The sequence below is a fragment of the Carassius auratus genome, chromosome 22 (assembly GCF_003368295.1).
Source record: "Carassius auratus strain Wakin chromosome 22, ASM336829v1, whole genome shotgun sequence".
Taxonomy (NCBI): Eukaryota; Metazoa; Chordata; class Actinopteri; order Cypriniformes; family Cyprinidae; genus Carassius; species Carassius auratus.
Genome location: NC_039264.1, coordinates 15,754,311 through 15,781,677, shown reverse-complemented (window position 1 = coordinate 15,781,677; position 27,367 = coordinate 15,754,311). Strand labels below are relative to the sequence as shown.

Genomic DNA, 27,367 nt, shown 5'->3' with positions numbered 1-27,367 from the left:
AAAAAAAGTAAATGTAAACGAAAAAGTAAATGCACAACACAAAATTCAAACGTTAAACATTAAAACGTTAAAACGGAATTAAAAAAGGGCAGAATTTGGGAGAGAGAGAGAGAATTTCACAGGGCCCTAAAATTAAAATATGTTTATTGCACCGAAGATTCGTCTTGGTGTGACCAGACCTAGATGCTGCTTCCAGGCTAGACAAAGTGTTTTCGACGGAGAGGAACGCTTGAGAGTGTGGAAAGAGTCATGTCAGTCTGAATTCCTACTAAACAAACTCAACACAACACAGCTCCCGTCGATCATGTCCACACTGTTGGAGTCGCCTGGCTCGCAGTGGCTCGTTTGGAAACATGTTTGATGATAAACCCTTCCCCTCCGAGTCGTCTTCCCTTCCACTAGTCTGTCCTTGAAGGTATTTCTCACTGCTTTTCAGCCAGAAGCGCGTCTCTGAGGGGGTGTTTGATTCTCTGGCTTTGTCTGAGTGCTGGACCACTAAAAACCCCCGGTTGAGACGAACAGACATGGAAACGCGACTGTGCACAGCGACGTGATGAAACAAACCCAGCGCCTAAACACTAGCTGCTCCAGCAGACCAGTCATGGGCCAGCTGCGAAAATATCGGATTCTCAGTTTCCTATAGCGAACCTGGGAAGAGCAGCTTTCTGAATTTGTCACTCATTTCTGTACAATGAGGAAGCAACGTAGTATAGCTATTATATAACGATGTGAGTCAGGTATAAGTCCATCCAGTGCATAAAGAATAAATGCTAAAAAAATAAATAATGTAATAATAAAAAATTACCCAGTAGGCCTAAATAACAATTAAACATATATGTATGCACTTGACAAGCATACCAACGAAAAAAAGTATTTTTATATTAACACTTTAATAAACTCCTCTTTTCTCCACAGGGCCCAGTATATTGAATGTTAAATGGTTTTGTGAATCTCATGAATTATTATGCATCCTTAATCGTCATGACTTTGACAGAAAGAGTATGTTATGTCATGCATGGCGAACAATAGACACGTTGGTGGAACAGAAATGTGTTTTATATAAGAGATAAAGCCAGTCATAGAGGATTCAGCACATACTGTACAAGAAATGTGTGCGTTTGAAACAGAAGAGCTTTATTGCCCTCTGCCTGTGATTGTGGGTAGTGTAAGTGTTATATATATACATATACATATATGTGTGTGTGTGTGTGTGTGTGTGTGTGTGTGTGTGTGTGTGTGTGAACTGCTAGCTTTTTTACGTTGCTTTGTTTTAATGTTTTCTTCTCAAATCAATGTAAATAAACAGCAGATTCCTATTGTGTTACCTATTTATTATTATTGTTTTGTTTATATTGTGTCCTGCAGAGTAAAATAGAGACATAAAATAAAATGTAAATTACTAAATATTATTGCACAATATTTACACCCAAATGGATTTTATACTTATCATACTATGCATGCTATTAATTTATTATTATTGTTATTGTTATCGATTGTTCTCTAAAGATAGGTTCCTTTGATAAGCCACTGATTGTTTACTTTAATGACACTGGCCCTTTAAGGAAAACACGTCACGCATACAACGGACCGGAAGCGACATGTGGAGCTGCAACCATCAACACATGAAACCATAAACCATCATAAAGCTGCTTCCGATTCCTGCACAGATGACTGGGATGACTCCGCTGCTCTAAAGCGCAGATCTCGGCACCATTTAAGGGCACACGCCTCGGCTATTTGATAAGAGATCGTTTTAGTCCAAAGAGCGAGTCAGACAGCTGAAGATAGTAAGTACTTCAGTGATGCATACTGGCCTTGTTTACTCAGACAGACAGCATGTTTAACATAGACAGCATGCTTTGATCAGATTTGTTTGTCATCCAGGGTTAAAAGCAGACATAAACATTTTTGTTAAATAAATAATAATTTTAATAATAATAATAATAATAATAGATGTCATACTGTTGTTGTTGTTTGGAAATGTCTTTACATTTAGAAACAACATTTATTTTCTCTCTCTTTATAAAGTTTTGGTTATTGCTTAGCTTTCAGCAAGAACTTAATGATAATAAATAACAGTAATACAATTAATTAAACCTCACAGGAACATGAATGCTAATTAAGTTGTTACCAAACATTTATTAATAAAAGATTAAGTTCAGAATATTAACAATTATTTTAAAATGCAAGAATATTTGCTAAGTTTTTTTTGTTTTTTTGTATAATTTTATTTTTATTATTATTACATTAAATGTTCACGCAGATTTTATTCTCCTCATATATAAATATATACTAATAACACTATTAATGAGCAAATTTGGTTAAAACTTCTTTAGCATTCATGTTCCTGTGAGGTTTAAATATAGAGATGTTGTAGAAGCTTGTTTGAACTGCTATATTTTAAATATTTTAAATGTTATTTTCAATGTAATATTTTTAAATTAAAACCATGTATTTTTATTAGTAATAGTAGTAGTAATTTTACACTTGTTTTATTATAAGACAGCTGATAGTAACAACAAAGATATCTGTAAAACAAATCTAATTATTAAAAATAATAAAATAAGTTGGCCTATTTCTAAAAACATTATTGCAAAAAAAAAAAAAAAAAAACTACAATTCTATATTTAAGAAAAAATATTAATAATAAAGCCTGAGGTTACGTGTCTTGTTCATAGATAGATTATTTTGTGAAGTGTGAACCTACGATCTTTAAGGGCTTCGGTTTGATAATATATATATATATATATATATATATATATATATATATATATATATATATATATATTTTGTTTTTTTAGTTCTGATGTTATTTGTCTAATCACAGGTCAATCATGAGTGCTAAAGCAGTGAGCTGCACAATAAAGTCACCCGTGGCGCTGCAGATTGGAGACGCTGTTTCTGATTCCTCTCGCCCCGGTGTCTATATAACAGACATCACTCTCGCCGAGCCCGTGAACGTGAGTATCTCTCGCATCCGTTCATAAAGGTCACAATTATTGATCTACCGGCATGGGTTTATTAATGCCCCATACACAGCTAATGCTGCTATATCTCCTGTGCTTGTGTCTAGATTCAGGAAATCTCTTTCAAGAACTACTACACGGCGTATGTGACGGTCCGTTTGCAGCGGAGACAGGGCGGTTCTGCGAAGTGGGTCACTTGTTTGAGAAATTACTGCCTGATGAGCAACCCTCATGCTGAGGCCGGGTCACATGACTATTTCTCCATCTACAGACATCAGGTTAGGAATGAGAAACAGACGGGAAACCTAAACATCGATCGCTTGGAAATGAGGAGCGTGAACATTCTATCCAAAGACTTACAGGCTATCAGGCTATCAATTTTTACCTATCATGTGTTCCCGGGGAATCGAACCCCCAACCTTGAGCTAGCTTGCTTGCTAACGCAATGCTCTACCAGTTGAGCTACAGCTAAAATTTACTAGCAATTTCTGAGTGATTTGTATATAAAAATAAATTGTACGTGAGACAGTTTTTTTTTTTTTAAGCTGAAGTGGCTACAGTGATCTGACAGGCCACATTAAAGCATGTCTAGTCAACCTTTTTGTTATAAAACTTGCTGAATATTTAAACTGAGAATCGGTTTCATATAAGAAACAACAAACCACAAAGCTTATTGTGGCAGGAGTGCTATAAATAATATTTAGTGAGGTTGTTTTCTTTTATCAGCTAAAAACTATAATAAAACAATAAGCCCTAAGAAGCCGTGGTTTACAGTGACTTTAAAAGTAGCTAAGGGGCGTTGTTCAACCCCTTTAGCTGTTACAAATTCACTGGGGCTTGTTGCTTTTAGAAAACGGTTATTCCATATTTGTAGCAAGGTTTCACAGAATAAAACAGAGGAAATAATGTGTAATGATTTTAATAAAAACAGTATTCTTCCACCAAACAATGTAGTTCCTCAGAAACAGTTGTTGTTCCAACAAAGTGGTTGCCGAGCAACACACAGAAGTAAACAAAGGTGTAAGCTTCGAACACGGCTCAACCAATCAGAATCAAGGACCGGAACTATCCGTTTTATGTATTTATTTTTTTTAAAGGTAATTGCAATTCAAATTTTTGAATAATAATAATTTGAATAATAATAAAAAAAATTTCTCAGAATTTTTAAAAGTAAACTTTGAACTGTGAAACATAAACTTGAAAAAGCAGGAAAGCAAGATAAAAAGATATCCCATTTTATTTATTTAATTAAATTAAATTAAATTGAATTGAAATTTAAATAAAATTTATGCATTTAGCAGACGCTTTTATCCAAAGCGACTTACAGTGCATTCAGGCTATCAATTTTTACCTATCATGTGTTCCCAGGGAATCGAACACCCAACCTGCGCTAGCTTGCTTGCTAACGCAATGCTCTACCAGTTGAGCTACAGGAACACTATTTAAATAATTATTTATTATTTAAATTCTATGACGTGAAAAAAAAGTTAAATGTAAACTAAAAAATTTTGATAGTTTGAATTCTAAATGTACATCTCACAATTATGAATTTATATTTGACAGTTCTGAATCAATTAAACAGTTTCACACAAAACCTAAAATTAATTTTCGGCTGAATATTTAAATTACGAGTTAAGGTACAGGCACATTATCACTATCTTGGCAAACTTTTGTGGGCATTGTGTTGAATAATAGTGAAACCACGTAGGGAAATTTTGCCCTCAAGCGAAAGTAAGGATTGCATTTAAATGACAACGATTTGCCGAAATAGGAAAAGTTTTTAATTTGCCTTTTGAAAACACTAGTGTACAGACAACAACAGTGTCAAAAAAATCTCCGTTCACACAGATCAACAAAAACTACTAAAAACGCATGTTTTATTCAAAATAAAGGCCAGTAGATGGCGATGTCACATTGAAAAAAATTAAACAAAAACACGTACTTGTAGTTTTAAAAACACGTATAAAAGTTTAACGTTTTCAGTGTGAAATGGTGTCGTGAAATGACCTCATCTTAACAGATTTTGAATTCTTCAAATTGTGCACGCATGACCGTTCACTTGTGCGACAGATACCTTATTCCTACTTTTCTAAGCACGCAAAAGATGCAATCTTTGTAATCTTCTTATATAATTTCCTCTGAGACAACACCGTCAATTATGCCCTCAGGGTGTCATCAGTTTTTCAATTAAAAAGCCCTAACCGTTTTGTCAGCCATCGCAGCAGCTCGCAGAACATTTTGTTTGTCATCACGGTGATTTGGCCCATTTGTGGCTCTCCGGGGATCTGATGTCCCGCTCTTTGATCTGTGAGTTGCCTGTAATGACTGCTTTAATGTATTGAGATCAGGCTCCCTTGACGCTTTTTAGCTCCGTTTCAAAGACACAAGGATATTAGACGTGAGTCCCTGACTGAACTATCAGATGATTGGACCGTGAGTTCTGCGCTGTATGGCCACCTTTAGTGGGATCAGACTAAATTTGCATTGAAAACCCCACCTGGGACGCCACACGGCTCTCACCCCATCTGCTGTAATCTGTATAAGCCAGTTTTTGATGTCAACAGACACTGCAATGATAAATAAGTCTTTATTAAGAAGAGGACAAATGTTGAAAACAGAGACCTTGCAGGTTTTTATAATTACATGGACATTTCTATTCAATTATATGGAGGTTTTGGTGAATTTAAAGGATTAGGTCACCTAAAAATGTCTAATTCTGTCATTATATACACCTAAACTTGATTTTCATCTTTATTGTGGAACACAAAAGATACATTTTTCATATAATGAAAGTAGTGCTGACAAACAATTAATCGCATACAAAATAAAAGCCATTGTTTACATAATATATATTTGTGTACTGTGTGTGTGTATATATATATATATATATATATATATATATATATATATATATATATATATATATATATATATATATATATATATATATATATATATCATTAATTAGAATAAGATATTATTGAAAATAAAAACAAAAAATGTCTTGGCACTTTACTGAAATAAAGTAAGTTTAAGTTGCAATACAATAATAATAATAAAAAAAAAGTTTCAATAATGAAAACAAATTTTATATACTTATAAAAAAATGTAAATGTAAAAATGATAACATTTTATATATAAAATAACTAAAACTAATAAATTGTTGTATACAAAATAATACTTCAATATTTAAATAGCTGAAGTCCAAAAATGTCTAAAACTCACTAATTGCAATTAAAAATTCATAGATGTATATGAAATATAAATATAATAGGAATTGAAGAACATAACAATGATTGAATATTAAAACTAAAAAATTAAAAACTAAATCAAAATATTGAATATATCATTATACATAAATGTCATATAAAACCCAAACTACAGACAAAAATAGACAATATTAAAAAAGCAGTATATAAATAACATTTCAGTAACACTGATATAAATAAACATAAATATGAATAATAAAAAAAAGTGTTCGGGTTCCGATTGACATTAGGGTAAGTAAGTGATATCAGGTTTTCATTGTTTAGTTTGAGCTAGCACAGAGAGTTAAGTTACATGCTCACAGTCACAGAGTGTGGCATCTGCATGGTTTCTCTGGAGATGGCCTTCAAAATCTCTTCAAATCTCAGAGAAAACAAGCAGATAACTCGGCGCTCTTGGCAGGCGCTGTGACTCCACTGCATCAGGAACTTCCCAGAGTGAAAAAGTGACACATTTTTTGCAGCGTCACTGTTTTTGACACATTCATGTAGCTGTTCTTTAAAATCCTTTTGGTTGGTGAAGGTCACGGCAGCCTCAGCCTAAACATCTTCAATGCACTTGGAAACATTGGCTGCTTGCTCAAAATAATGCTACTCTGGGGGCAAAATGGCTTTCTTTCTTTCTTAAATTGAATTTATTTAGCTTTATCATCCATAGTATTTATTTTTTAAAGAAATTAATACTTCTTTTTATAACAAAGGTCAGTTAAATTGAACACAAGTCGCAGTGAATACATTTATAAATGTTACAAAAAGTAACTAAATAAAAAAGCATGCATGTTTTGAATATTTCTATGCATCAAAGAATCCTGAAACAGTCCCTCAAGAATCAGGCTGTCAGCTGAAGTAGAAGAAGCTTTGATGTTGTTTAGCTCAAACGCTTCACAAACATCAACCCCGACACAGACGTCAAGTGTTTGCAGCCGTTCTGTTTTGCAGATTACTACAAGAAACTTGTGAAATCAGTCTCTTTTGTCAGGGTTTCATTCTGTCTAGTTAATTGAGGCTTGGAAACGCACGTCCTTAGTGTCTCGGCTAAATTCTTAATCTAACCTCTTTTTGTTTCTTTGATAGCTGCATGTAAGGCCCCAAATTCAACCAAATGTGTGTCACTTCTTGCTGAGGTCTTCTCTTCTCTGTATTTGGGTTTGCAGATGTTGACGGAGCCTGACAGCGTAACCACAGTGAGACTCATCTTGCGACAGCCCTCCTCCGAATGGCTCAATTTCAGCATTGAGGAAATTAACATTTACCCGTGTGCAAAAGAGGTTTGCATGTACAACATACTGTCTTTTGTGCCACAACATAACAGGAAGTGTGAATTTATGCCTGCAATTGGACTGTAGGTTAAACCAGATAGTTAGAAGATTTTAGTTTGTTTTTGTTTTGCTTTGTGTATTTTATTCTTTTATTTATTTAATGAGGTAGAATGTACATTATTAATGCATACAGTCAATGCAAAATGTGACGCATTTACCCAGGTGTGGCTCATTTTCATCTGTAGTCTCAAACCAAACATTTTCTGTTTGTTAGGAGTGTTTGTTTTTAGTTTTATTTTGTTTGCTTGGTTTTTGTTATGTTTAGTTTGCAGTAATATTTTATCAAAACCTACAAAGTTGATCAGTGAACATTATTTGTCTTTCCAGAGTCATGTGTTTTTGTTCATTTATTGTTTTACTGAATTTCTGCAAAAAAAATGTTTGTTTGATTTGTTTTACTTCTTCTTTTTCTAATTTTGTTTATATTTGTTTGGATGTTATTTTTGTCTTCAAGTTTTTTTCTGTTTTTTTTTTTTGTTTGTTTTTTGTTTTTTTGCTTTTCTATTAGTTTATTATTGTTATTATTTAATTTTGTTCTGCATTTTTTTTTTTTTTTTTTTTTTTTTTGCTTGATTTGTTTTGTTTTGATTCGTTTAGTTTGAATAAGTAGCAAAACAAAATTAAATAATGGATCTTATTTTTATTAACCTTTTCTTCTTTTATTTTTATGGTTTGTTTGTTTGCTTGATTGGTTGGTTTTCTGTGTTTTTGTGTTAGTTTTTTTGTTTGTTTGTTTGTTTGTTTTTGCACTTGTTGTTTTGCATTTTGTTTGCTTGTTTTTTAGTTTGGTTTAGTTTGAATCTATATTTAACCAAAACCTACAGAGTTGATCAGTGGATGTTAGTTATGTCTATTCAACACTCAAAGCTTATTTTGCTTTTCTCTGTTTGTTTGAAGTTCATTTTATGGACTTTAATTTTGTTTTGCAGTTTGTTCCCCAATTCTTTGTTATTCATTTATTTATTTAGCATTTTGTTAGATCGTTTTTTGTTTTTCAAGTTGTATTAATCAGTATTTGACTAGAAGCTTGATGTGTTGTGTTTGTCTGAGAAGGACTCGGAGCGAGACGTTCCTGCCTGGATATCCACTCTCACACCTGTAGAGGAACCTCTTGATTTGAATGTGAGTAGTTTGTGTCTTACTGTGTAATTTTGGTGTATAATGTGCAACAGTTATCATCTAATGAATAATGAAAAACTTGTTAATTAACAGCATATACAATGCTCCCTTGGAAGACTGTTAATGCCATTTAATTTAGCAACACACAAGTGTCTCTGTAGTTTCTATGCATTTATGCAGCTGTGAGGTGTTAATTAACGCTGTGGCTTCAGACCAGTCTGAAAAGATAATTATGGAAATCTATGAAACCCACAGGTTGTGGTTTTTTTTCAATCACTCAGCATTGTGGCCATGTCCCAGTCTCATTCAACCGTCATTTGCATTAGAAATATAAGACGCTTGTTTGATGGTTTGAAAGTGTCTCTTAAGTTCAATGATGAATGCTCAACTTAATGTTTATTTAAACAGTTTCACCACCTGAAAAGCAGAGAAAGTAACCGTAAATCCTATATTATATCATATATGTCGATTTTTTTTCTTTTCTTTTCTTTTTTTCAGCTTTTGGTTTGAATAGCACCTCAACAGTAGAATATGTTAATAAACAGTGTTGGGGGGTAACGCATTACAAGTAACAAGAGTTATGTAATCAGATTACTTTTTCCAAGTAACTAGTAAAGTGTTACTTTTAAATGAAATATTGTAATGCTTTTCTTGTAAAAGTAAGTTTCCCCAACACTGGAAACTAAATTTTCGGAACCTTCTGATCACTGCAAATAAGTCAATAATAATAATAATAATAACAAAGATCCACTGTATTTTTCTTGTACAAATGTTTCTTAAAAGAAAATAAATGTTGATTAAAATGAATTGAGTTCACGATTAATACAAGATATGGGCCAACGGGCTCCGAAAAATCGACTTTATTCAAATAGAAATAAAGTTTTATTACCCCATGACAGACATGTGTTCTTGTTTCAAGCATAAACTTATATATTAGAAAACAATACGTCATATTCAATCATGCATCTCAAGTTAATGTATTATTATTTACTGATAAATGGCCACCTAGCTTTGTTGATATAAACATTAAAAACCCTTATATCATCTAACAACAGTAACAACATCATTTAGACCAATGCTCAGAAACATCATATGCAGCAGGGAAATAAATAAATAATAATAATGAAAAAAAAACATTGATTCTTGCAGTAATAATTCTCCTCTCCTCTCTATGACAGTACTTTACTGCCACTTGCTGGTCATAAGTGCAATCTGCAACTTCACAAACAAAGATTCTTCCCATTTAATTTTGGTTTATTTTTGTTTTGTTTTATTTTACACACACACTCTGCTGGCTGGTTAAAAATGATTTCAGGGTGAGCAGAGATGATGATTTCGGACTGCGCTATACCTTTAATAAACAGAGCCATGCTGCAGTTAATGTTTGCGTGTGTGTGTGTTTTGTGTTGCTTCGCCAGGGACTTCCTGATCCAGAGACGGTTTCCTCCAGCATTCAGCAGATGTGGGCACTCACTGAGATAATGCAGGCGAGCCAAACCGCAGCTTCCATCGGACGCTTCGACGTGAGTTGCACTTCTATCAGCCTATATCATTATCCTCCTTTTGTACTGAATTAACATGTTTATCTCATTTGCAGGTGGACGGCTCATATGATGTCAAATTGCTATCATACACATGACCGGAAAGCTGAAAATGTAACCATATTTCAAGATCATGGACTGTATTCAGTTTATAATTAAATTTCTTAAGGTAGTGACTGAAAATGTAATATTGGAATTACTGTTTATATACAGTGTGTTTTATTGATGTTTTATTTCATATTATTTATATCTATCTATCTATCTATCTATCTATAAGTGTACTATGCTTTTTTTGAGCCTTCCAGCACAGTATTATTACTCGCAAGCAATTTAAAATTCATTGGTCAAAAGTTATGGAGAGCCTGTATCTTATCAGTTAATATGTAAATTAGTAAAATTGTTTTATGCACTTGTTACTTGAATTAAATAATCTTCCTTGCATGCAAATGTTTCTCATTCATCTTAGACTCTGTCATAAACTTGTAAATAATACTAATTAATCTTAGTATGTAATTACATTGATGTACTGTGTAGCCTTCATTCTGAAGATTAATTTCATATTTTCATACCATTATTACCCTGCTGAAAAAAAAAAAACTGCATAAAAGTATGTTTTGATGCTGGGATGCTGGTCCTTTGCCAGCACATGACCAGCATAAACCAGAACTTGACCAGCATAAACCAGGAAAAGGACCAGCATAAACCAGGAAAAAGACCAGCATAAACCAGAACAGGACCAGCATAAACCAGAACATGACCAGCATAAACCAGGAAAAGGACCAGCATAAATCAGAACATGACCAGCATAAGCCAGCAAAGGACCAGCATAAACCAGAACATGACCAGCATAAGCCAGCAAAGGACCAGCATAAACCAGAACAGGACCAGCATAAACCAGAACATGACCAGCATAAACCAGGAAAAGGACCAGCATAAACCAGAACGTGACCAGCATAAACCAGCAAAAGGACCAGCATAAACCAGAACGTGACCAGCATAAACCAGCAAAAGGACCAGCATAAACCAGAACATGACCAGCATAAACCAGCAAAAGGACCAGCATAAACCAGAACATGACCAGCATAAACCAGCAAAAGGACCAGCATAAGTCAGCAAAGGACCGGCATAAACCAGAGCATGACCAGCATAAACCAGCAAAAGGACCAGCATAAACCAGAACATGACCAGCATAAACCAGGAAAAGGACCAGCATAAATCAGAACATGACCAGCATAAGCCAGCAAAGGACCAGCATAAACCAGAACAGGACCAGCATAAACCAGAACATGACCAGCATAAACGAGGAAAAGGACCAGCATAAACCAGAACATGGCCAGCATAAACCAGCAAAAGGACCAGCATAAACCAGAACATGACCAGCATAAACCAGCAAAAGGACCAGCATAAACCAGAACATGACCAGCATAAACCAGCAAAAGGACCAGCATAAATCAGCAAAGGACCGGCATAAACCAGAACATGACCAGCAAAAGGACCAGCATAAACCAGAACATGACCAGCAAAAGGACCGGCATAAACCAGAGCATGACCAGCATAAACCAGCAAAAGGACCAGCATAAACCAGAACATGACCAGCATAAACCAGCAAAAGGACCAGCATAAACCAGAACATGACCAGCATAAACCAGCAAAAGGACCAGCATAAACCAGAACATGACCAGCATAAGTCAGCAAAGGACCAGCATAAACCAGCAAAGGACCAGCATAAACCAGGACATGACCAGCATAAACCAGCAAAGGACCAGCATAAACCAGGACATGACCAGCATAAACCAGCAAAAGGACCAGCATAAATCAGCAAAGGACCGGCATAAACCAGAACATGACCAGCAAAAGGACCAGCATAAACCAGAACATGACCAGCAAAAGGACCGGCATAAACCAGAGCATGACCAGCATAAACCAGCAAAAGGACCAGCATAAACCAGAACATGACCAGCATAAACCAGCAAAAGGACCAGCATAAACCAGAACATGACCAGCATAAACCAGCAAAAGGACCAGCATAAACCAGAACATGACCAGCATAAGTCAGCAAAGGACCAGCATAAACCAGCAAAGGACCAGCATAAACCAGGACATGACCAGCATAAACCAGCAAAGGACCAGCATAAACCAGGACATGACCAGCATAAACCAGCAAAGGACCAGCATAAACCAGGACATGACCAGCATAAACCAGCAAAAGGACCAGCATAAACCAGCATCCCAGCGTCGAAACATACCTAACCAGCAAATGCAGTTTTTTTCAACAGGGATAGATAGGACACGAAGGCTCTTTTTGTCCTTAAAAAAATTTGTGTATTTTATATATATATATAAAATCACACACACACGCACAAACACACCGCATAACGGCAATCTAAATATTAAGATATTCTTCATGCTGAGGTTTCAAAGCGAATCGCTCTTGCTGGACTTCACTATCTTTTGACGTCTATTTTCAAATGTTAATGAAATGCGTCTTACTTTGTGTTAATTAAAACTCAGCGGACATGTTCATGGTTGCCAGGCAGTAATCAAGAGCAGCGCTGCTTCCTAATGCTAATCATTGGAAATCAATGGTCGGCGTCCAAGAGGAGCCTCCATCTGTCTCTACTGGCATCTCAGAGACCATCGTCTATGCAACATTAGCCTGCAAATGGAGCTTCTCGAAGCCATCCCCACAATGTAGGACAAAAAAGATCTTCCTTGTGCAGAAACCGATGGCTAATATTCGTAAGTTAGCTATTTTAAGCGAATCCACGTCATTATGTGTCACTTTGAGTCATTTGCACTCAACAGCAAGTGTGAGCCATAAACGTTAAACTAGCCTACGTTAAGACGTAATGTTTTAAGAGGGCGCCGAATTTTATACAAATTCAATGTGTCATCATTATTTTAAATTGTACACAACACTTTAACTTAAGTTAGGCCACTTACTAAGATTTGCACGGTTAATTTGCTTGTGTCTCCAATAGATGGCAGCAGATAAACATAAACAACTGCCTATACACTGATAAAGCTTTTGGTAAATCAACAAATTGTCGCCTGCTAGAGATAACATTGATTTGAATTATTTCCACATAAAATAGTCAATACGTATTACTCTCAGATTCATTATTTTAACACCCACATTTAATCCATTTTGATGACAGACCATCAGTCAAAAATTTGGATCGGATACTGAATCCAATAAAAATGTATACAAGCATAAACTGTTAGATCAAATTTTTTTGTATTTTTTTAAAAGGATACTTCACTCATAATGAGAAGTTACTGAAAATGTACTCACCCTCAGGCCATTCCAGATATAGATTTGTTTGTTTCTCCATCAGATTTGGAGATATGTAGCATTACATCACTCGCTCACCAATGGATGCTCTGCAGTGAATGGGTGCCATCAGAATGAGGGTCTAAACAGCTGATTAAAAAAACAAAACATCACAATAATCCACACCACTCCATCAAGTAACATCTTGAGAAGTAAAAAGCTGTGTGTTTATAATAAGCAAACTCCATTATCGATGGGTTTTGACTTAAAACCATTGCCTCTGACTAAAATATGAGTCCTAGTCCATAATATTGCTTTCTCCGGTATAAAAGTCGTTTCATCTGATGGTTTAAATTTGAAGCACCTAAATAATGGATTTGGTTCTTTCTCAAAATCTGTTACTATGAAGAAACTTGTCTGCATCTTGGATGACCTGAAAGGGAATACATTTGAGCCCATTTTCATTTTAGGGTGAACTATTCCTTTAGGATAATGCTAAACATTTAAATTATGTGTCTAAATTGTAACTAAATGTTTATATATATTTTCTTGTGTTGTAGATCTCTTGATGTCATTGTGGCTTGTCTAGTTATTTTATAGCGTGTCCAATAGATGGCAGTAGCTAAACACGCTGAGAGCAAAGAAATACAGGCAGAACTAAAATGGCCTACATTGATAGACTGGTATAATCAACTAAACACCACCTGTTAGTTTAGCGGTAATGAATGGATTTTAGTTCACGCAAAATCTCAGGCAAGACCCATTTCTCGCCACATTAGGTTAAAGTATGTCCTGTGTTCAATACAACTGAAGCTCTATACAAGTTAAGCTTCATCGATAGCATTTTGGCATAATGTCAATTACCACAGAACATTATTTCGACTGCTTTATACTGAAAATGGAAGTCTGTGGGATAATTGTTCAAGCCATAAACAGGTAATTTTCAATGTGTCCTCTTTTATTTTATTTTTTATTTTTTGCTGCTGATACAGCTTCTATTGAACCTGAAGCCTGTTGAACCAAGATATTCCTTTAATATCGACATGACCACATGATACTTAACATTTAACTTATTGTAGCATGGACATTTTCTTCAGACAGGATACGATTTTTTTCCATTTTCAAATCTCGAAACAGACTAGGGAAGTTGCAAACGCATTTAGCTCTCATCTAAGTCTTTGAGTTCAAGCAGATGTGTGAAATGGACTTTTACAAGATTTAAGCCCACAAAGGGAGAACGAACTTCACAAACCATCTGTCTTCATTCTGTTGAATTGCTGATATGCTAAATTTGCAGATGGAAATGAACCTCGACCAATTTGCATCTTAAATCTTTAAATGTTCTTTGGAAGAACTGTGTTCCTCTTCATGGTCCAAAAATGGCAACACAACTCCATTAAAGTGGCCTTTGTTGTGAATCTGTTTTATATTTTCAGTCTTTGAAGCAAATATGATAACCTTCTGTGAGCAATCCACAAAATTGGACTTATGTTTTGGAATATGTCGAATATATGTGTATGTTTTCCCCCTGGAAGTCCATCAAACCAGACAAAGAAATGGTACAGTTTCATCACATCGTGTCTTTCCTGTGGCTAATGCTCTGAGGTTTGAATTAACATGTATAGTGGCACTGTAGAAGTCATTTGAATAGGAATTGATAGGGTGTCCTTTACAATAGGTCTTAATTGGCATTTTATCCATTTCAGAGGTTGGCCAGAGGACAAGTATCCGTCACTGAGAAGCAGAACATCATCCTGAATGGGATTTTAATTGAAACCGAATTATTGAGAGACTTGTTCTCGACTGACAGAGACGATTTGTCTGGACTCCGCCGACAACTGGTATTTGAATTCAATATTGACATGACTTGTGCGATTACGCTTCTCAGGGCGACAGATTAACTGTGAAGAAACAATTAGTTACTGCATTAAACACAAACTTCTACTGAAAATGAAGCAATTATCTTCCTTGGCGAACTCATCAGGTCCCTTTATTAAGTGGAAAAGTGTGAGGCATATGACCAGTATTTAGTTCACACATGGTTTGTTCTCAAACGAAAACCCAGACCGTTGTTGTTGTTGTTTGAATTTAAACACCAAGAGAAATGCCTTGAAAAAGCAGTAGCATGCAATATGTTCACCAGCGGTTGATGTCTGTTACGCGTAATGGACCCAAGCATGCGCCTCAAGCATAATGACAGTTATGCCCTACAAAGCCAAAAGACCTTAACTCGCTAGAGTGTGAAACTGAGAAAAACGACTTTTACGTTTTATACTTGTCCAGCCAAATTAATTATAGGTAGGACGCCGGAAATTTAACAATTAGATGTTTAAGTAGTGAAAATTATCTACATTAAAAATTTGTGAGCCCAAACTTGATTTTTACTCCCATTTTGAAGTTAATGTACTCTGCCTTTGCATTGTCTGCAAAACGTGAGAAGTCACACCGAGGCAAAAGGCAGTAACTTCCACGTTATCAATATCTGGTTGCTGATCACTATTTACAAAATCGTTTTAGTAACACCTGTATAAAATTTAGTGATCATGGGCTGTCTCATACAGGCTATTGCATATAGTAATGTGGCTGTATGGCTGTATTTGATCGTAAACAATCAGACTAAAAGTTAAACATGAGTGGATAATGTGGATACCAATTTATTTGTTATGCTTAGTAATGTAAAATAATGCTAGATAGCATAGTTGCTTTTGTATTGACTTATGAAATAGCCTAACTTGAAAGAATGCCGTGTGAATTGATGTGAACGCCAGCAAACAGGAATAATGGTCAGAATGGTTGTGGATTAATCCTCTCCGATGACATTCATCACCATGGATGGATTTTATCGGGTTATAAGAAAAAGTAGGATATCGATTTGATTGCGAACCGCATGATTGATCATGCTAGCTATGGCATTCGAGTCTACACCCAGCCAACCTGAAGTGACAAAATGGTGAATAATCTGCATAACAAAAAGAAAAACAAGAAAAAGAAAGGAAAAAATCTTTAAAGGTTATTCACGATTACATATTGCTGCCAAGGTATCTAGTCTTTACGGTGCTTTGTTATATGAAGCTGTTTGGTAGATCGCAATCAGTCTAATTCATTTGTCTACACCGTTATTAAAATGCGGCAGATTTAAAGGACAGTACGACAAAGTCAGAACACCATAACTCAATTTGAGAATTCCAAACAAATTGAAAGAACGGTAACTGGTGTTACAGTATATGCTACTCTGCCTTGGTTTCTCCAGGGCTTTTCGAAGCTATGGTTGAGACAAGCCATTATTTTCTTGGAAAAACAACGGAATTGACTAAAGATACATATACACATGATAAAGGTTGTCTTGAATGTCCCAGAAATAGAAGTTATGGTCTTTTGCCTTTACAAGGCAGAGTTTTCGTGGTTAAAGCAAGTATAACAACAGCAATCACGCAACCAAAAGTGTGAGTTTGGGGCGGGACTATCTGTTTGCTCAACCAGTGGCTGATGGGGGGGGGGGGTGTTTGGCAAGTTATTCCCCAACAGCGGCATCTTAACAGCAAGGGGTTGGACACTTTGTGAGAACAAAGCAATCCATTCCCACTCCGTTAAGAAGACCTGACTCATTCAATTCCAGCAGCTCAGGCAAACCTTTCACCCTAAGACGCTATCAACTCTGTCATGTCTGCCTCCATCAGATTTGAAACTCTTTTTTTGGAGTTGGAGTTTCATTTTCTTCACATTTTTTTACAGCTAGGAGTCTTAAAATTTTTTCCAGTCTTTAAAATGAATATCAGCTAGCACTATGGTACAGTTTTGGCTCTGATTAGAGTTGTTAGACTCACCCTCATGTCATACCAAACCTGTGTTATTTTCTTCTGGTTGAGAAATGAGAAATCTCACAGAACCTTTCCATTCTGTGGTTGCTTTAAGCAGTTTATGCACCACAACTGACATTAAAAAAATGGTGAATACTAATGACAGTTTTCACTAACGATTCCCCATTTGCCATTGGTAGAATAAACAATCGTTCTAAGTGATCTGATTGGCTAACACACATGGTTCACAGGCAGATTTCTTTTTGTTTACAAAACAGTCTAGGACTTTCACAAAAACAGTTTCAGTGCTCTGACTTAGTGAATTTTCCATAAAATAATTGCTTATACACTTTGAAAAATAAAGGTTCTTTATTTGTGTCAACTGTTCCATGAAACTTTAATATCGATAGAATGTTTCCACTGTACAGAAGGTTATTTATAGTGGAGAGTGGTTATTTAGAATATTACAATGAAAAAGTTGATTCTTTTAAGAATGCTACACTGATTTGAGGTTTGTCAGTGGAGTCACTGTGCAGTCCAAATTCAAAATACTGGAGTGAGTTGTTTCTCCCACCCCCTCAACCTCAGACTCCACGATCGCACTGGTTGCCAGATTGAGGAACCGCCACAGGAATGAGCAGAATTGACAATGGAAAGCGACAAGCCTTACATTGTTTTATCTCTCCTTTAATAAAACTCTGATCATAGAGCTTTTCAGATTGATGGCGACCGTGAGGCTTTTTGTCATTTTACATCGCTGCATTTTCCAACAACTGGCAACCCAGGGTGTTGAAATAATATTAGGGGAAAAAAAATCACAAAGGTAGGAGGAATCACAAAGACTAAAAACAAAGAAAACTGACATTCCAACACAGAACACACATTTCAAAGTGGAATGACTGGATATAGCATTGTTTTTTTTGGAGAAACAACTTAGCATGTTTCCTAAATATGTGCAAACATATTATGATATTTTATCTTATGCTTTAGATCCGGGATCTCCAACCCTGCTCCTGGAGAGCTACCATCCTGCAGACTTCAGTAACAACCTTGCTCCAACATACCGGTCTGTAATTATCAAGTATCCCTGAACACCTTGATTAGCTGCTTCAGGTGTGTTTGATTGGGTTTGGAGCTGAAATCTGCAGGACAGCAGCTGTCCAGGAGCAGGGTTGGAGACCCCTGCTTTAGATTATTAAAATTATTAAATACAATTAATGGTGTAAAGTAATTATGATGCAAATTATGTGTCTATCCATTTCAAACATAGGATAGTCTGGGAGATTGTACTTACTGTATAATAAGTCGAAGGTGACGTCTTGCAAAAGTCTTTGAAATAAAATATGTGTAGTGATCAATAGATCCAATCATATAAGAAACAGTAGAGTGTCCAACCAAGCTCAGTATAATTTACCCCCGGTATCATATGAAAACCAACAGAACACTGAGTATTGATTTGTATATTGACTTTTGTCATACTCCAAGCTGCCGGACTTGTGGCTGGATTTGTGTTTGGTTTACTGCAGTTGTATTTTAGGGACCAAAAGTTCCTCCAGAGTTTGTGCGGTTCTCGAAACTCCCACATTAGCATGCATAAGCTTTGTTCTCAACCGGAGCAGAGATGGACTGGTCATGCTGTAGCTAATTTCTGTAATGAATTAGTCAAGCGTTTCTTTCAGAGCAAAACCACGTCCAGATATCTGCGTACGTGATATTCAGCGAGTCTTTTTTTTGGTGGAACTATTAGAAACTGGGATACAACAACCTTTCTTGATGTTTCCACCGCATAAATAGCAGCTGTCTTTGTCAGACTTTGCAATGTCCATAACTCCCAATGCATATTCTAGTGGTTAGCAATAGTTACCAAGCACTAGATAAAGGTTGTTAGTCCTTCCAATAGTATAACCAATTTGCTCTGGTTAAAGCTAGTATTTAATCAGAATTTGTATGACCTAGGTTGTGTGCTTTAAGCCATCTCTCCTAACACTCCCATCAATTCCCATTTACTACGGCATAATGGGGGAAGCTTATGAGATATAAGTGCTCTTTGCTTAATTCATTCTGCTATTTAAATGGCACATCATCACACCCGCCCCTTTATTACTTTAAAGCAAATTACAGTGATAAACTTCGCCATGAGGAGATGCATCAGAGACATCAACAAGCAAAAGCCACATTAATCAGGCCTATAAGCATCCCTCATCTGCATTTTGCTGTCATCAACTTTTGATTGTCATTGCAAATGGTAAAAAAAAAAAAAAAAAAAGCAGTGATTGCCAGTCGTCTGCAATAGCAGTTCTGCACTGGGTGTATGTAATGAAAATGAATTATTATTGTAAATATATTCTGTTTAGGCTGCTTGTAGCTGCAAAGCAACACATTTAGCAACTTAAGCAATGCAATGCAAATCTAAATTATATAACCGTTACAGTTATAGTGTGTTTGTGTGTGTGTGCAGAGAGAGAGAGACCTGGTTATTATAATAATTACATTATTAAAACTACTAAGTAACAATCTAAGTTATGTTTTCTGACTACTTTTTGGATTACGTTAAGATAACTTGTTTAAAATTTACCATTAAACATGCCATACTGATATATATATATATAAAAGGAAAAGAGCAAGAACATCTATTCAGTTTCCCAAAAGTGCCTATATGAAAATGCATTACTGGTGAAATTCAGAGTAAAAATCTTAGGGGGTGGTTATGTATGTCTCTGCTCTCCCTATATCTTTACTGTTCATATCTTTCCCAGACTGAAATAGATTTGACATTTGGCAGTGTGCTGTGTAATACTAAATATGCATTCATTCCAACTTATTTTACATCTTCTTTATCCTCTTTATCTTTTCCTCTTCTCCCACTCATGCTCTTTGTATTTTCACCTCCATTTTCTCTGGATTATGTGGTAATTGATATGGTAATTGTGGTCATGCATTGTGCAGTGAAATGTGTCTAACCAGCATAGCTGCACATGCTGGATTTCTAGATGCAATGATTGTAGACAGTGGGAGGACGTCAATCAAATGGACTAGGATCATGTCAATCAAGTGAACTTCAATCATTTTGTTTTCCGGTGTCGGTCATTTTGGGGTTGCCATGTGTCAATCAAAATTGACCCTATTTACTTTGCTAATACTATTTTATTGGCCTAATTGGAAATTATTTATTGGTGCATGCCATTGCATAATAAAGTTAAAAAGACAAGATTTTTTTTTAATCAAAATATTACTCTGAAAATAACTGTTTGTGCAGTTTTCAACCCTGTTACTAATGTTTCCTACTTTTTAAAGTAATATTCTGATTCATAAATCCAAAACACTCTGAGGTAAGAACGCTAGCATCCTATCAGAAAGTGAACTCTTCAAGAACAATCAGATGTTATTTATTTAACAATTTACCTTGTTTTGTGTCAAACTAAAAATGTCAACCCTGTTATAGTGATTTTGTATTGTAAACATTTAAAAATAAACTAGGGAAAGATGAGCCTTAAATTCACTTTCTAATTAGCATTTGAAGTTTGATAACTTTAAAAGACAGCGCTTGTAATATCAAATGAAATAGTACTGTCGACTCTGTTACCTTACTAGAGACATACTGTGAATATATCCAAACATTACAACCTATTAATTTGGTTTAAGATGATGCAGTAAAAATATATAGGAAATGTAACATTTCTAAACATTTTTTAAAGAATTATTATTATTAAATCTGACATTATGTTGCCACATTAACAACGCATTTTGAACAGTATTTTACAAAAAAAAAAAAAAAAAAAAAAAAAAAAAAAAATATATATATATATATATATATATATATATATATATATATATATATATATATATATATATATATATATATTTTCATGACTATGAAAATTGTAGAGTCACACTGAAGGCATCAAGGGCTATTTGACCAAGAAGGAGAGTGATGGGGTGCTGCTCCAGATGACCTGGCCTCCACAGTCACCGGACCTGAACCCAATCCAGATGGTTTAGGGGTGAGCTGGACCGCAGACAGAAGGCAAAAGGGCCAACAAGTGCTAAGCATCTCTCGGGGAACTCCTTCAAGACTGTTGGAAGACCATTTCAGGTGACTACCTCTTGAAGCTCATCAAGAGAAAGCCAAGAGTGTGCAAAGCAGTAATCAAAGCTAAAGGTGGCTGCTTTGAAGAACCTACAATATGACACATTTTCAGTTGTTTCACACTTTTTTTTATGTATATAATTCCACATGTGTTAATTCATAGTTTTGATGCCTTCGGTGTGAATCTACAATTTTCATAGTCATGAAAATAAAGAAAACTCTTTGAATTAGAAGGTGTGTCTAAACGTTTGGTCTGTACTGTGTGTGTGTATATATATATATATATATATATATATATTTTTTTTTTAATTTCTTTTTTTACACACACACACATATACAGGTGCTGGTCATATAATTAGAATATCATCAAAAAGTTGATTTATTTCACTAATTCCATTCAGAAAGTGAAACTTATATATATTATATTCATTCATTACACACAGACTGATATATTTCAAATCTTTATTTCTTTACATTTTTATGATTGTAACTGACAACTAAGGACAATCCCAAATTCAGTATCTCAGAAAATTTGAATATTACTTAAGACCAATACAATACCATACAACTGAAAATTAAGAACATGAAAAGTAAGAGCATGTACAGCACTCAATACTTAGTTGTGGCTCCTTTTGCCTGAATTACTGCAGCAATGCGGCGTTGCATGGAGTCGATCAGTCTGTGGTACTGCTCAGGTGTTATGAGAGCCCAGGCTCCTCTGATAGTGGCCTTCAGCTCTTCTGCATTCTTGGGTCTGGCATATCGCATCTTCCTCTTCACAATACCCCATGGATTTTCTATGGGGTTAAGGTCAGGCGAGTTTGCTGAGCAATTAAGAACAGGGATACCATGGTCCTTAAACTAGGCACTTGTAGCTTTGGCACTGTGTGCAGGTGCCAAGTCCTGTTGGAAAATTTAATCTGCATCTCCATAAAGTTGATCAGCAGCAGAAGCATGAAGTGCTCTAAAACCTCCTGGTATATGGCTGAGTTGATCTTGGACCCCAGAAAAACACAGTCCTATTTATATTTGACTTGCAATGGACCTAAATATGATGCTGCTAAAATTAGGTCTCTTCGAGGGCAAACCTTCGTAATAGCCTTTGAATAAGGATCACACATATGATGTCTTAAAATGCCATCTATACGTAGGCTAGTTATTAGATTTTATTACCTATATCTCAATACAATCACACAAGGGATTATATAGCACTAATGGTGTTTATAGAGTGAGTTGATTGGCTATCAGATGTCTTGAAGACGGCGTGGGTCTGATAACATAGAAAAGAGCTGATTATTCACTCTCAAGTGAACACGTGCAACTGTCATTTAACACACAAGAATAGATGTGTTCATTAGTCAGTCACCATCACATCCATCTCTCTGAATGAAGGCATGTATATGTATATACAGTATATCATATTGGATGTCACACACATGGATCATGCAGCATGGGTTTCCATATCATTTATCTTCAGTAAGCAATCTGTAGTTGCAGCAAAGATAATAACTGAAGTAAGTGAAGGAAATGCCTGTGGGAGTCACAGATGGGAGTGTGTGGATTGTGTGTGTAAAACACATACAGGCCAGCACAGGCTTGGATTTGCACCATAGATCACATGTTTTCCCTCGAAATAAAAGGAAAGAAAAACGTGTCAGTATTTTTACACAACAGGCAGGAGATTTAATTAATAATAATAATTAAAAAAACTAAATATTTACATAAAGAGACTACTGAAAAAATAAAATTGCATATGCTCAACAGCAGATTACTGAAAATTAAATCATTAAATAAATGTAATACATAATATTATTATAAAGATTCTAAATTTATAATATATAAATAATCAATCACTCATTCATTCATTCAGTCATTCATTTAGTTCCTTCCTTCGTATTCATATCCACATGACGCGCTGACAACCATAAATAAAACAATTTCACACACACACACATACATTATATATATATATATATGTGTGTGTGTGTGTGTGTGTGTGTGTAATATATAAGCAATTTTAAATACAGACCGTGTCCATGCCATTGTGTTGCCTGCCAATGATGTCATAACCCCTTGATTTCTGTATTTATTATTATTATTTTTTTTTTTAATCATGGGAACACCAAAGACGCTTTAATATGTTGTATTAAACAAACGTTCACATACGCATGACCGGAAGGAGCAGAAGCGGTCGACTGTGGCATAATAAAAGCTCCACTGCTTTCGAGCCGTGTGTCGCACTTGTTCAGCGGCCTCGTTTTGCTTCTACATCTTTCAGGCACGTCCTGCTTCATTCTGCTATGTTAATAAAATCATAAGCTAATCTTTAATCAGGTCTGCTAAAATTAACAAATTTTACCCTTTTAAACCAACAAAAAAAAATAAAAAACTAACCGAAGCGAGATGCTCAGGTCTAGATTTATTATAATTTGTCATTATGAACAAGACTGATGTCATCCAGCACTTGCTCAGATTCAATCACAGAAGTGCCCAAGACATAATCATAAAAAAAAAAAAAAAAAATCATTTTGCGTCTTATGATTCAGAACCAAGCTTCAGCATAATGTGTGTGCTGGCAGGTATTTCTTTGATTTCAAATTGAAGACCAATTACGGTGAGTCAGCATTCATGTTGATGCAAAAAAACAAGGTAACCTCTCTATCAAATTCAGAGAAACAAAAAACAAAAACAAACGGCATTAATAGCATATGGTAGCAAATGTTACATGTCATGTGAGGCTATACACAGTACACAGAAAATAACTTAAATCATCAGTTACCTGATTGTATGCTGAATGTATGGATAAGTGTTTTCCTTAACAACAAAAGACTGTTGAATGTTTATGGATGCAAATTCTGCTGATTTGTTCTTTTTTTTATATATATAATTTATCTTGTCCATTTCTGCTGTGAATATCATTAGACAAAGAGCCTCCACTGTCTGTTCTGGCATGTAAACAAATAGACTCATTTAATTCTGGTAGATTAGCTTTTTCAATTATGTTTGTTTTATGAATCATTAATAACCTACACTTTTAAGGTTGCTATACAGTAGAATGTTGGTATTGTTTGATGAATGTTTGATGAAATCCAAGCTTGGTCATTCTTTCTCAATATGTTAATCAGTTTAGCATCATCATAAAATTATATCGCATTTGACTGTTTTTGGTCAGAAATTCTTTTGCTGTTGCAGCATCTACCGAAGTCTGTACCGAAGACAGTTTGACCCCCTGATTACTCCTGGACAAACCTTCTGTGTTTCCTAAAATAACAGTGCTTCAGTATTTTTTGCTGGAGATATTGTAACTGTACCCCAACCCATCTGGTGCATTTTTGACAACAGTCCAACTGCACCATCAACCTCATAATGAGAGTCCACCTGTCGCTTTGGCTCTGTTTTAGACCAGTAGCATCTGGTACAGTTTTTTTTTTTTAACTTATTTTTTTATCAATATTGTCATCCTATGCAAATTGAAATGAGTGTTACTTCATTGTCCAATCAAATATTCTCAAGAATGAGAAAGTCAGGCCCCACTACAAAGAATTATACCAACTGAAAGTGCTCAAAGTGAGCCATCAGAATTGACCACTTAATGTTACAAATGACCAATCAGAACTAAGTGTCCAGAGAGTAGTGTAACAGTTCCATTGAACTGTTCCAGAGCTCAATGCTACAACTGACCAATCAGAATCAGGGATCAATGCTACAAATGACCAATCAGTCCAAATCGAGTATTCTAGAATCAGAATCAAGAATCAGAATCAATGTTACAATTGACTAATCAGAATAAGGGATACAAGCAACCAATCAGAATCCAGTATTCCAGAAAGCCACGTTGCAATTCCATAAAAAAATAAAGAAAAATCTTACCACTCAGTGCTACAACTGACCAATCAGATTCAATGCTACAGTCAACCAATCAGGATAGAGTATTTGAGAAAGCTGTGTAACAATTCCATAGAAATTATTAAATTAAATAATAACGATTAAAAAAAATCTGACTGTGCAATGCTACAACTGACTAATCAGAAAGAAGAATCAATACTACAATCGACCAGAAACAAGTATTCCCAAGAACAATTCAATAAAAGTGTTCAAATATACAAAAAAGTAAATCTGAATGCTCAATGCTACAACTGACCAATCAGGATAATACAAAATATATATATATTTCTTAAAGCTTTATTAAAGCTTTTGTTTAACTTCAAATCTATAAAAATTTCCACTAAAATTCAAAAGGCCCGAGTATGCTTAAAATATTCAAACATAAGTGAACCCTTCTTTAAATCATTGACAAACCACTCACTTACCACTCACTCACTTAAATTCAAGAAGCTAAAACAGTAGTAGTTCTTCAGACAACTAGATGCTTTATTTGCTCTGATTGAGCATAATTATATCGTCTCGATTTAGGATTTGTAGTTAAAATGCTGAAGCAGATAGATCCGTCTCAGTGCTTCGTAGAAAATCAATAATTTCTGTCCGACTGATGAGCTTCTTGGGGACCCCGGAGAGTTAAAAATTAGTTGCAAATGAAGACAAAGCTCTGTCTCAATGAGTTCGTTTTCCGAGGTGAAATTCGTCAATAGCAATTTCACTTTAACTTTTCTTTCCCTTCCGGCATTCTTTGACCTTGTACGCTCAACTTTTCCTTTAACAGTTTTATGAATTGGGTCTGTCATAATCTAATGTAATGAATGACCTGTAATGATGAATTAGAAATTGGTTCAAAGAGCTTCTCTTCATTTGCTGTTTCGAACATGTGAACTCAATATTGAAGTCAAGAAAAACGTCCCTTAACCTTTGTACACTTTGTGCAATTTGTAATGGTTTTTTGCATAAAGAACCTCTAAACAGATACAAAACAAACTTGTGTTTGGCGTCAGGCAGAGGTGCGGTGGGGTTAGAGCAGGAGTCATTGGTCGGTGTTGTAGGTGTGTGACCTATCCATTTTCTTCCTTCCTTGCTATAACTCAAGCACTAAGTATAAAATGATCAGCATCATAATCATCAAGTGTCCAAATGTGGCATGACGATCACGACACTTGAAACGCTCGTCCCTTGCAGACACCGGCGAAAGGGTCAACCTGCGGGTCACAGCGGGTGCGCCAGGCTCCGATCCTAATGCGGCTGTCGGGACGTTATGATGGATAGCGGAAGGGACGTGTCATTACCCATCAGGCTTGGAGAGATTTCCGCATCTACGAGTGTCGGCTCAATTGGGAGGAAGTAATGCAAATTGATCACGCTTCATTGGTCCTCTAATTGACGTTGGGCTTTGGTGACTGTTTTAATGGGACAAACACATGAGGCTTGTCTTCGGTAAAAAACGCAATGCTCAGAGGACTGATAAAGACACTTTTCTACATTTCTAAATGCAAACAACATTACTCCCATCATCATTTTATGCTTTATAGTTGACTCCGTTTCTTTTCTTTTCTTTCTAGGTCTTCTAATGGATGAATTACAACAAACAACACTATATGTATGTATTGAACAATAATGTATTTATATATTTATATACTTCTACTTGTCCTGACTCTTCCAAGCTTTACAATGGCAGTGAATAGGGTTAGGAAGTCATATACACCTAGGATGACTCGAGGGTGTGTAAATCATGGGGTAATTAAAATTTCTGGGTGAACTGTCCCTTTAACTCATGATAAAGTAGAACCTTTATGTACAGATGAAAAAGAGGTTCACATTTTGTGCCTCAACTAAAAGCGACTGACTTCTAGATATAGTTAAATTTTCTGCTAAAAGACACACTCAACAGTCCCTCGACCGTCACATTACTAGAAAAGCATTATGTTTAGCTTGATGGACTATAAATGGAATATAAATGACAAAGAGTCTGTAACAGTGATGTTTCATTGATTTCAAACCAGTGAAGCGCGTCCGCTAACTATTCTCTCTCTCTGGCCTGTCTATTAGCCCCCAGAATTGAATTTTGTTCATAACTTTAGTTTACGACCTGCACTAGCAAGTCAGCAGAAAT

At 35.5% G+C, this 27,367-nt stretch overlaps 1 protein-coding gene across 1 annotated transcript; it reads left to right on the top strand.

Annotated features, from left to right (window-relative positions):
* Window positions 1-1,570: 1,570 nt before the first annotated feature.
* On the top strand, window positions 1,571-10,658 carry nicn1 (nicolin 1). The gene is made up of 7 exons (XM_026197912.1): window positions 1,571-1,787; window positions 2,828-2,960; window positions 3,074-3,244; window positions 7,387-7,500; window positions 8,605-8,673; window positions 10,089-10,193; window positions 10,268-10,658. Exons 2-7 carry the CDS (start codon window positions 2,835-2,837, stop codon window positions 10,307-10,309), a joined length of 627 nt encoding a protein of 208 aa, XP_026053697.1. The 5' UTR covers window positions 1,571-1,787; window positions 2,828-2,834; the 3' UTR covers window positions 10,310-10,658.
* Window positions 10,659-27,367: the final 16,709 nt, after the last annotated feature.

What these genes read in the sequence shown, in the direction of transcription:
- nicn1 (XM_026197912.1), top strand. Translation starts at nt 2,835, where the DNA reads ATGAGTGCTAAAGCAGTGAGCTGCACAATAAAGTCACCCGTGGCGCTG. An exon ending in CTCTCGCCGAGCCCGTGAAC is followed by an intron (nt 2,961 to 3,073) that starts GTGAGTATCTCT and finishes GCTTGTGTCTAG; the next exon opens with ATTCAGGAAATCTCTTTCAA. An exon ending in CTTCCATCGGACGCTTCGAC is followed by an intron (nt 10,194 to 10,267) that starts GTGAGTTGCACT and finishes TCTCATTTGCAG; the next exon opens with GTGGACGGCTCATATGATGT.